General features: G+C 42.0%; 1 protein-coding gene across 2 annotated transcripts in view; it reads right to left on the bottom strand.

Moving 5' to 3' along the window:
- The window catches only part of LOC146866499 (stimulated by retinoic acid gene 6 protein-like), a 484,943-nt gene that overhangs the window by 42,149 nt on the left and 430,707 nt on the right, over positions 1 to 12,087 (bottom strand). For both annotated transcript variants that reach the window (XM_085636593.1, XM_085636594.1), the window contains 2 exons: positions 7,756 to 7,919; positions 6,161 to 6,307 (listed from right to left, as the gene is read on the bottom strand). In XM_085636593.1, the coding sequence (XP_085492719.1) occupies positions 6,161 to 6,307; positions 7,756 to 7,919 (311 nt within the window). The remainder of the gene's footprint in view (positions 1 to 6,160; positions 6,308 to 7,755; positions 7,920 to 12,087) is intronic.

The raw sequence follows: 12,087 nt of genomic DNA, 5'->3' as shown, positions 1-12,087 counted from the left end.
TCGGACTGGGGTGGGACTACATCCCCCAGTCAGCTGCGTGACAGGGCAGGCCCAGAGGAAGGCCATCAGTGATCATATGCACCGTACCGCTCCTGCAGTTTTGGGACACGCCCAGGCGTGTGCTCAGGTCGAGATTGGGCCAAGAGCGGGCCCATCTATGCCCATCCATGCCTGGACGATGCTAGGTCCCGTCTCTTGGTTCTAGTTCCTGGTAGATTTTTAATTACACGTTTCAGATTACATTTATTTAATAATTTATTGGCTGTACCCTCTGGTTTTATTGCACACACAGATTCTAGAGGTCCCTGTGGCTGCGACAATAGGTCTCCACAGGATACCATACATTTTGTCCTCCGCTGTCCGCATTATGCATATCCTAAAATGATTTTCTTTTGGGCCTTTTAAGAAAGCTTAGATTTAAACAGGCATGTGTTGCCTTATTGTTCTTAAAACTGTCATCAGATGTTTTCACACTCTTTAGTGTTTCCAATTTTTTAAGATCTGCTTTAAGGTTAAGACTCACAAGGGGTATTGGAAGCCCATAAGAATTCTTACTACTTTTTGCACTAAGTCTTGCTGCTATATAGGAACCAGTGTACTTTTTAACCTGAATTGAAAATTTGTGGGATGCATCTTGAAACCAAGAGACACTGGGGGGCTATGCCAGTATATAAATGCGTTTTTAATGTATATATGGTTGTTTTTATGGAGACTCCGTTTTCCTGATGCATGTAAGATGTTTCTTTTATGGTCATATTTTTATATGCCGAATAAAGATTGTTATTATTATCATTATTAGTTCCTGGTATTATTTTCTCACATTTGGCCCCTTAAATTGTCTGCACCTGGACCCTGGGCCCTGGGCACTATGAAGATCAGGCAAGTTCTAAATTCCATCAAAATGTTTGCATGCCTGCATCATCTAATTATGGGGAAAAGACTACTGCAACAAGGAATCCCCGTGAGGATAAAGGGGTCAAAGCGGCTCTCCACACCCCCCTTATTACAACATGTTTAACTCCTGCGATGGGTGCCATGTCCCCTGAACTGGAGATTGTAAAAAAGTTGCATTGATGCAGTACAAAAGTTGATTGTCCTAAAAGACCCACTAGTCTATTCGAAGTAGAGAAAGTACACCCCATGAGCCAGGGGGGCGTTCCACCTACTCCGAGTTTACACTTGGAACCTGTCATTATTATCCAAAATTCACACATTCCCCCCAGTTGCTCCTCTTGAAAACCAACCTCCCAATGAAGTCATCTCTCAGGTCACCAAAGCCCCCCAAGTTAAAAGAAAAAAGCGGAATAGCACTACAATAACCACCATTGGAGCCAAAAAACCACTTACAAAACCTTGTGCACAGCAAGTTGCTCCTGATCTATATATTCCCTTGGATAACAAGGCTGCTCTTTTGGTGGTGTGTAAACCCCTCTTCTCAAATCTTGAATCTCTTTTGCCTGACTTTCAAAACGGTATTCTGAATCAGTGGAATCTTTTAGGGGCTAAAGTTCAAGCACTTATTGCGCAACTTGCCATTCCACCCTTGACCCCGGGTAATCATATTCTATCACAGCCCCGGCTCTGAATATCACCACCCCTTTAAGCTTGACAGAGGGACAATCACTTGAGTCTGGTCGCACCCACCCAATAGTATCAGCTCAGTCTCAAACCCTTAATACAGGGGCTCCAATATCACCTTTAATCATTCGCCCTTCAATTTCCCCGAACATGGCCGATCCCAAAGTCATCCCCATGGTGAAACAAGTTGGTGGACACCCGGACCTCGAGCTTGGGGGCGTAGGTATTGTCTGCAACTTCCATCAAACTGCTCTCCTTATTTTATTATTCTTGCTGGCTTCCCCCAGAGCAGACAAGCGGTCAATAAAATTGGCGCAGCCTGAAGAACATGGTCGTCCACAGGTGCAACAGAAACTCGGGTTGGCAAATGAATTCTGCAAATGATATCATCATGGTTGGAAGAGTAGGGTGGGTGAGGCCTTCTAAGAGGTCCATTAAAGGAGATTGGGTTGGTATAAACTTTAGAAATCCCAATCTTGTTGGGCAGCTTTTACATAGGATTACCAACTCTCCAAAAGGCCATGAGGGCATAAACTCAAGCATAAACTCAAGTTCCATCTGTGCTTTACCATTGTGTTTTGTTTATCAGCCTTCAACATCGTACCTCCCTTTTTTGAGAAGGCCTTTGAGAATTGGTAGCCCAATATCTGCTCCATCTTTCCTCAGTCTCAATCGCTTTGCTGTTTTAGTAGGATTGTCAGAAATCGATTGACTGGACGAGACACCCATATTTAAAACATTTCCTCCTGCTGAAGATCCTCATCCCATACCCATTCATAGTTTCGAACCAGTTCAACTTCACTTTGTTTTATTTTATGGAACATCGCAGGTATCAAAAATAAAATGAGTAATCCAGACTGGTTAGAAACCATTAAGGACATTGATGTGGTCTGTTGTCAAGAGACTTGGTCCCAGGAGGACTTTTTTATTGATGGGTTTCAATCTTTTGTTTACCGGTTGTACCATCTACTTCAGGTCGAGCTGAGGGGGTTTTTGGGGGATCTTTGGTTCCCTACAAAATGGGCTCTTGAAAACAGAGAAGCTATGGGGTTCACTTTGTTCCCAAATATTGTGTCTCGAAATTTCTGGTCCCCTGTATATACTACTGATTCATTTTTACTTTGACTATTTTGTTAACCATCCTGTTAATTTAGTTAAGGAGTTAGATACATTTGTGTCGGACTATCTACTGAGTTACCCAGATAGGGAAGTGATCTAATGGATGGGCAATTTTAATTCCATAGTCTGCCCCATAGGGGACAAGCGGGTGTGTGGTGTCTCTGACAGTACCAACAGGAATCTAACCCATTTTTTACACACCATTTATGGGGACACCCTGAACCAGAGCATCAGGAAATGTAATCTTCATTATATTTCTGATTTTTCAGAGGGAAAGGGGCCCCCTTGCCCCACATTTACAGGTAAAGGAAAAGGTTCTATTATCGATTTTATGTTCCTCTCCCCACACCTAGTGCCGTATGTTCTTGATCATAATCCTTTTTTTTGTATTTTCAGAACTTTTAAACAATTGTGGTAAAATGCCCAATTGAAATAAATTATTCAGTAAGCAAGATCATCCACCTTAAATGGGCCAAAGTTGACCAGAATACATTTTGGAACAACCTTATTTTTCAGAGTCAGCTAGATAATATGGTTTTTCTGGCAGAGGATGCCAACCCTGTCAATGTGGTCCAGAGGTTTGAGACTATTTGTAACCAAGCTGCAAACCATTTTTTATTCATGTCAACCTAAAGAGTGTCATCCTTTTAAAATATTCTCCTCAAATTACACAGCAGCCCTAAAACTACTCGAAGAGGTTCTTAATGAATTCTCATGAAATGCTGCCCATTCAAATCACTCAGGACTTCGTACAAAACAATTCTTGCATTAGGAAACAGGAAGTGAGGGACCAGGCTTGGGACAATCTGCTTAGGGCACCTTTGTTCCGAGACTCCAAGTCTTTTTGGGAAGTTATGTTAGCGATAATAACTCTCCCATGATTGAAGGTCGTATTCCAGCTGCAGATTGGTTACATCATTTCTTGGAAATCTTTGGTAACTGTAGTTTAGTCCATGACAAACAAGTGGTTCCCCCTACCCCGGACGAAGTCCTAGCTCTGAGTAATGATATTATTGTTGATATGGCAACGATAGCCATTTCCAAGTCCTCCTCAGTTCTGGACAATGATGGGGAAAGCTGGAGTAAACCTAGCATTAATTGACCTTTTGGGTAGACTACATGAGGGAACAAAGACACAGGTCAGCTTCGACGCCAACAGAGATTGTATCCCTTTCTTCTTCTCTAATAAGATATATAAATGCCCTAGAGAAAGTATTGGTTTAAAGAGGCAAAGATCTCCCACGCGTCGGGGACCGCGTCATCCTCATGCTTTTTATGGAGACGACACGGTCCTATTTGCCCGTAAAGCAAATGGGCTTTGGTTTTTATTGGATATTTTTAATGATTTTATGAGGGACTTAAATCTGAAAATCAACCATGCAAAATCTTACACCATGATCTGTGGGCCCAAAAAGACATTTTCCTGCCCACATACTGTTGTTGTGATTCCCATCACTAGAATTCAGAATTTTAATTATCTTGGCATTTTGTTCTCTTCTGATTTAAAATGGGAAAAACTCCTGACTTTGAAAGTAGGTAAGATGGAGGGGGCAGTAGAGGCCCTATTCCGTTTCTCAAAGAAATTAGGTCATTAACATATCCAGGAGTTGATTGCCCTGTATAAGGCGAAATGTGCTCCTTTGGGAACTAATGAGGACAGGATTCTGAGGTTATAATCTTCCAGGTCCATTACAAACAATCAACAATAGGTTTCTCTGTAGGTCGTTAGATATAATCAGGAGTACTGCCAGATTAATTACCGGTCTGGAATCTGGCCTTTATGCAGTTTCAGCTGCCCCTTTGTTCCTGTGGATCTAAGTTTGGACCGCCACATTTTTTTCTTTTACTAAAGAGATCCTGGTGGACTGTCTAGAACTAGAACAAGGTAAGCCATCCTCTGGATGACTTATGTCAGAGAATCCTTCTTGGATCTAGAACTTTCCCATTTTTTCTTTCCCTGAATGAACTCACTGATAGTGCAAAAGATGAGGTGCAAATTGCTTTTTCCCAACATAGAACCCAGATAAGACTCCATAATCAACGTTCTTCAGTTACAATTTTGCGCTTTTTAGGTCTCAAACAAGATGGTCAGGGTTGAACACTATCTCCTTTGGGTTACTAATATAGAATATAGGTTCTACCCTACCCTTTTTAAATTAGGCACTGTCCACTTTTTGGAAGTTCACCCCCTACTAGGTTCATGGTTTTACAGTTTACCCCTTTGTCCTTGTGTTGGCATTGCAAAACAAACACACGCCCGCCCATGTTTTCTTTGTAGGTTTTATATCCAAACTAGAAGGTCTTTTTTACGACGCATTCTTCTGTCTTTTGGGGCCAGAAGTCATAACACCTGTCTATTCTGCCTCTTACGATTAGAATCAAAACGTTGTTTTCCTATCACTAGTTTTATGGGGTAGGATGATAACTACAGCATATAACATTGTATTTCCAGCAGTTTCCTTTTTAAACAGTGAAGTAACTAATTTGTTATCCTTAATCGTGATGGCAACATTTAGGAATTCACAATAAGTTCTGCTGATTTTATGGGTGAAACTAAGATTGAAATCATTTTTTGCTAAGACATTGATGCCAAGTGCCAAGATTTCAGGTTCATCCAAGATTACGTATTGATGTCTTAGCAAACAAAGTTTTAAATCTTATTTTCACTGTTTCGAAAGGAAACTGCTGGAAATACCATCTTACATGCTCGTAGTTATCATGCTACCCTATTGATTTGTAGTATTCCTTCTGGGGAAATTGTAAGAGCACTACAAAACTGCAGCACTGAAAGTGATAAAGTCTTTCGCCATTTTTACAACGAAGTCAACCATGCTGAGCTGTATAATGACACAAGCCTTTTACCCCTCCAGGCACTTTGCTAAAAAAACAGACATTTTGGGTGATCGGATTCACAATGTTGCAGGTGTTATAGATTGCTCTTTATAGCAGCTGCTCCCCACCTAAACTTGGGAACTACTCAAAAGTTCATTGCTTTATCTTTTGCATAAAACTAGTGATGCAACTTGTCGTTGTAATTAATTATTACCTAGACATAACACAATAACTATGAGGAAAATTACACATTACAAATTGTTTAGGGAAGCTGTGATCTTTATAACTGTGGAATGCTCAAAATATAGCCAACTCTAGCTTCTAGCCTACAATTTTACACATCCCCTACTTTAAAGTATTGCTGTTGTCTCTTGTCAACTAGTAATCTTCAAGTGTAAAAGGGTCCCAGCACTGGTAAATTAAGAGGGAGATTCCTTTCGAGGAGACATTTCTAAAGATTCAATACATTTCTGACATTTTGTCAGTTTCCCTTTTATTTTCCTTTGCTAACTCAGATTTGTGCAAATTTGACAGATGTATAATGCACTGTTTTCAGAGGGCTACATATAGTAATATTGCTCATATATCCGTAACACTGCTTGTTTTTAAAGTCGCATACTTGTAACAATACCTGCCAAAGGTCGGAAGAATTTACACTGAGGAGCTGAGTACAAGGCCTTTCCATTCCTTCTCGTCAACATTATGTGACAAAAGCTAAGCAGTACGGGGTTCGTGTGGTAATGGTCCACAAATAGCATACCAATCCACGTCTTGTATCCTGTAACATAAAGATAAAATAAAGTATTATACCTCAAAGTTATGGGAGATGGAGACTAGGCAAGCTCTTGCTCCTCTATGTCTTTCTGTTGAAAGATGTACCTTACAGGCAGGGCCCCTGGAAATATGCAGCAGGGGAGGGCTAAATTGTGTGGCAGGGTTGAGTAAATTATGCGGTAAGAGAAGGCAAATTAGGGAGCTTTGCAAAGGGCCTTCCATCACCCTACAAAATGTGTCCCTTCATTTTTAGTAACGTTTGAACCTTTTGAGCCAGAAACTATTTTTGCGGGTAAAAATCTGCAGACTATGCTGCAGATGATGAATTATGTGGCAAATGCGGCAAATCTTAAATTATGTCAAAATCGTCTCAGCCACACAATCGCTTAATTCCAGTGGCCCTGTTTATAAACCAATGTGTTACGATTGTATATAAAGGGCAACTATCTGATGAAGGAGACATGTAAGTTTTAACCTTCATCCAAGAGCCGCAAGGACCCCCTCAATGCCAATGAGGCATCATAACCGTGTACCAGCCCCCCCCCCCACACTCTTTAGTAGCTCAACTGTCGAGGACTAGCAGGGGAATTCAGAACTAAACCGCAGTTGATCCATCTCTCCTCACTGGAAATACCCCCTGATGACAATATCCCTCAACAGAGGTGTAAGTGTCATGTTGAAACTTCACAAAACAAATAAATACATAAATGATTAAATGGAGCCACTGATGTCCTCTGTGCGTTGATTGAAAGGTGTTCTGCTAATGAAATACTTTCACACATAAACTAGAGATTACAGACACTAGTGTCTGAAGTAGCCTCTTGCCTTACCTAAATGTGTGAACACCTGATTATAAATGATATTGTGATAGCACCCAGCTTCCAAGGACTATTACTGCTGGAAGAACCTCCTCTTCAGACCCGCAGTAGGGACCAACCATAGGCACACAGACTTTATCAAAAGATGAAATCGCTCAGTTCTTTCTAAATCTGCCACTGCTGCCATGTTAGATATGAATGCGCAAGTATGGATAGCATTAGCTCAGAAGGAGCCAGATACCTTCCGGAATCAGGATACTTTATAGGGCCTTATGAAGTCTCTGGATTTTCAACTGCTAAAATTCCAACCTAAATTCCCCAACCCCCCTACCTTGAAATTTAGAATGGGATCCTGGAGTTCCCTGAAAAGATCAGGACTTACTGGAAAAATCAAAAGTTCCACTCCCAATTCCCTATGTGATCCCGCATTTTCAAATGGAGTTTCACCCAAAGATTTTAGGTGATTTCAGCAGACTGAGCCGCAGATAAAAGGCCCTGGGATCACGGTGTTCTAGCAAACCTTGCAATTCCCAAAGAGGTCGGTAACTCTATTACCAGCGCCACCTGATAATGAGGCCTTCAGAAGGAGTAGTCCTGCCAAAAAGTGCTCCATTGCTCAAGAGCTCAAACTTACCAAGATCGACTCCTTCATACCCCTTCTGCAGAATTGTCCGGTCAATTCGAGCAATGAGCCAGGTGCCCAGGAAAAAGCTGCAAAACAGCCTGAACAGGCACGCGCTCAGGCCCAGGATGACGTTGTAGAAGAAGAAGAAATAATTGAAGTTATTAAATGCCTTCCTGTAAAACAAAATATGAGACAGACCAAGTCAGAAATCCCAGGTAGCACAAACTCCATTCCGTTAAAAGAGCCACAGTTGATTTTCATCTTGTCATTAGCAGATTTGCCTTTTGTTATGGATTAACCTTTATTTACTGACACACTGATTGACCTGGGTTGCCAGTTATTAGGTCCTCCTCTCAAAGGACAGGAAACACCATTTGCACCTTTTAAATTAGTCCAGTTCTGGCCCTGGCAAGTTTTATTTTAAGGATTGCTATTAGGATTGTATAGTGCACGTGTATGATCTTCCACAAAAGTAGGATTTTTTGTCTTTATTATTTCTGGAATTTTTTATTGAGTTTAATTTTAAGTGATCTTAATGTACAAGATATACTAAAAACCATTTGTTAGACCAGATACCCACAACCAGGGTCGGACTGGGAACCAAAACCGGCCCTGACAAAGTGCTCGGCCAGGGCCGGCTGTCGGCCAATTTTGTTGCAGGGCCGATTTTGCAGCTATGCTGCAAAAACGGCCCTTTACCAAAAACGGCCCCCAGGGGCCCAAAACCGGCCCCCAGCCGTGCGGCGCACCGGGGATTGCCGGGTGCCCGCTACGGCCAGTCCGGCCCTGCCCACAACCAGTTCCAGATTACCAAATATGCAAAGTAGTCACTGGACTATGGGCCCCACTCCTTTTAGGGGCCAGCAACAACGGATCAAAATAATATTGATTTGATCTTGAAAGAAAATTACAATTAAGATTTCTTAAATATTGTTTCCAAAAGACATAAAAAAATGAATCAACTCAAAGAAACGAAAACTTTACATGAAAGACTCTATAGAGAAAATACAGTATTAATGTATGTAGTTGTTTATTAAAATTGTTTGTTGGTAAAATGAAAAACATATTAGAAGATAATTTGTGAGGGGTGCCTAGGGGCCTCCACAGGGTGTAATCTGGCACTGCCCACAACCATAGTTATCCCTTAACTCCCAGGTCTGAGTGTCCTCTTGTGTTTAGAGAGTCTGTTTCCCTGGAGTGCTTCGACTTCAGCTACATCCAATTACGAGTCTGTCGTCTTCTTGTATATTTGAAACATATATTTGTCGCCCGAATATTAATGTTTTTTGATCAGCATACTAGTTTTCAAATAGGAAGAAATCAAACAAGGTGGAATCGTGAACTGGGTAGTCTCACTTGAATATGTTATCGTATCTAAAATAGAAAGGTGTATCATGTAATAGTTTCATTAATGCAAGAGCTTTATACAAACACATTCCGTCAACAGAACGGCTTGTAATAAGAATAAACACTGGCAACGTCATTAGGTCTGGCGTTGGCTGCAAGCCTTTTGGCTTTTTCAGTGTTTTAAAAAAAAAATTGTAAACCTTTATTACAAAACCACTCAAAATAACAAATGAGATTGCATTGTTTCGATAAAAAGCACTTTGCCCCACCAGACCCTGGCAGTGAAACTGACTACTTTCTGTGTGGGTGACTACACTGTGCTTGGATAGAATATGTCACTCACACAGAGAGGAAACGATAGCTGAAGTGGGCTGCCCCCCTGCCTCATGCAGTATGTTGTGGTTGGCAGAAGCACAATGTGAATGACACTACTGCAGACCAATGAATGAAGAGGGCAGGCTGAAAGCCTTTCTAAGTGTATTTTTTGCAGCCGCCCGGGGAAGGGGGGACATCTTTTGGGGCGCGGTTAAAGACCTGCGTTGCTCGGGCCAACTTGCGACTCCAATGGATTGCACTATCCCTGGAGCCGCATGGGTGGACCATTTTTCTAAGATCTACGCGGCCCCACCCTCAGGGGCGGCAACCCCAATATTTAACAGCCCCCCACGGGTCGATATATTATTATCTGAGGTGGAAGAGGCCATCGCACAGAGCGCGGGGAATAAAGCCCCTGGCCCAGATGGCCTCCCAATCGATATTATTAAGGCTCACCCTGACTTATGGGCCCCACTTTTGCTGAATGTTTTTAAGAACTTACAGCCTCATGCATCAACCCAAAATCCAGTCGGTAAAATACCGATTCGGTAATAGCTCCCGGTATTAAGAAAAAAATACCCAATCCCAATGCATCAACCCAAAAGCAGAAATCGCTATTTAAGGAATCCTTAAATAGCGATTCTTTAAATAGGGATTCCTTAAATACCGATTCCTTAAATAGCGATTGCATTTAAGGAATCCCAAAGTGAGATTCCTTAAATGCAATGCATCAAAGTTAAAAAATTAGCGATTTCGCTAATAGGGGGAGCAAATTACCATGAAGATGAACTGCATGGTAATTTGCAAAAACTTTGAAAAATGCACTTTTGTGCATTTTTCAAAGTTTCATGTTGCGCACACACATGCCCTTAGAGCATGTGTGTGTGCAACATATGTGCACATATCATTTTCAGGGGTGCAACAGGGTGTCCTTTTGACACCCTGGCACCCTTGAAAGTGCTCCCGCTATTAGCGATTCGGTAATACCGAATCGCTAATACAGACTGGCTTTACATTCATTCCTATGGGCCTCCAAGCCCATAGGAATGAATGGGTAGGTATTCCTTATTACCGATTCGGTATTACCGATTCGGTAATAAGGAATATTAAGGAATCGCTATTTGAATAGCGATTCCTACATGCATAGCCTTTTGCTATTCCTTATTAGCGATTCCTTATTTTTCGCTAATAAGGAATCGCAAATGGCATTGTTGATGCATAGGCCCTTAATTTTTACTTCTCCACCACCATTAACCTGGTCATCTAGTATAATAGTGCCTATCTTTAAGAAGGGCGACCGTTCCCAACCGGCATGTTACAGGCCTATCTCCCTTATTGATAACACTTTAAAGATTTTAGGGAGAGTATTGTACAATAAAATTTTATTATGGGCCGAGAATAACTTAGAGAGCGGCCAGTTGGGTTTCCGCAATAAAGTCGGAACCGCGGAGCAGTGCCTTAATCTGAACCTTATTTTGGGCAAATACACCGTAGCACGTAATTGCCCAATTTATCTGGCCTTTATGGACCTATCCACCGCTTTTGACCTTGTCAATAGGTCATTACTATGGAAGGCCTTATTGGATTACGGTCTGGACGAATCCTTGGTACATTTCCTGGCCTATTTGCACAGAGATTTGAAGGCCTGTGTCAGGATTGGTATTGGGGGCGAGGTCTCTGAGCTAGTTGGAGTTAATAGAGGGGTTAGACAGGGCTGCGTCCTTGCTCCCCTCTTATTTATAATATATATCAACGGCCTTCACAAACCCCTGGTTTCCCTAACTACCGATGTCCCGACCATAAAAGGTAATCATCTCCCCGCTCTGCTTTACGCAGATGATGCGGTCCTTATGGGGCGCACCCCAAACGCTTTACGTATCTTAGTGAATGGCTTTGTTGCGCATATGGATTCCCTAGACTTGAAGACTAATTTTAAAAAGTCTTTTTTAATGTCTTGTGGCCCGAAGAGGCGTCATATTGGCAGTATAGTTGTGGGGGCTGAAAGATTGGGCTCTACTAGCAGTTTCCCGTATTTGGGTGTGGTCTTTGCTGCGAACAACTCCTTGAGTGGGCATATAGCCCACGCCAGGAGTAAGTTCTCAAAGTCCATTGACTCCATTTTGAGCCTCCCCCATCCAAAATTAACCGGGGCATTGCCTGCTATCCTAAAAATATACAAAACTCAATGTGTCCCGGTTGCTACTTATGGTGCTGAGGTTTGGGGAACTGCTAGTTGTTCCGATTTAACTACCGAGGAACATAGATTTTGTAGGAAACTTCTCTGTGTTCCCATCACTTCCCCACATTTTATATGTCATAGGGAATTGGGGTTGCATTTTATAGGGGATTTTATTCGTGCACGTCCAGCCCTTTTTTGGCTAGCGATTTGGAAAAACCCTGCCGCCATTTTGACTAGGGATATCATCGAGAATTGTCTACGCTGCGACAGGGGCCAGGCCATCCCCTGGTTATCATGGGTGTCTAGCGTATTCCGCAGCGTGAACCTTGAAAATATCTTCCTAAAACCAACTACCACTGTGCTCCCCACTAAATGTGAACTTAAAAAAGCACTTTATATGTTATTTGACGCTGAAAGGGTAGTAAGGGAGTCTTTGAAACCTAGTGTCCGTGGATACCTAGCCCGTAATCTTACAATTTATCCGACACCCAGTTATTTAA

This window comes from Triturus cristatus, chromosome 2_1, assembly GCF_964204655.1.
Source record: "Triturus cristatus chromosome 2_1, aTriCri1.1, whole genome shotgun sequence".
Classification (NCBI taxonomy): Eukaryota; Metazoa; Chordata; class Amphibia; order Caudata; family Salamandridae; genus Triturus; species Triturus cristatus.
This window is presented reverse-complemented; position numbering and strand designations above follow the sequence as displayed.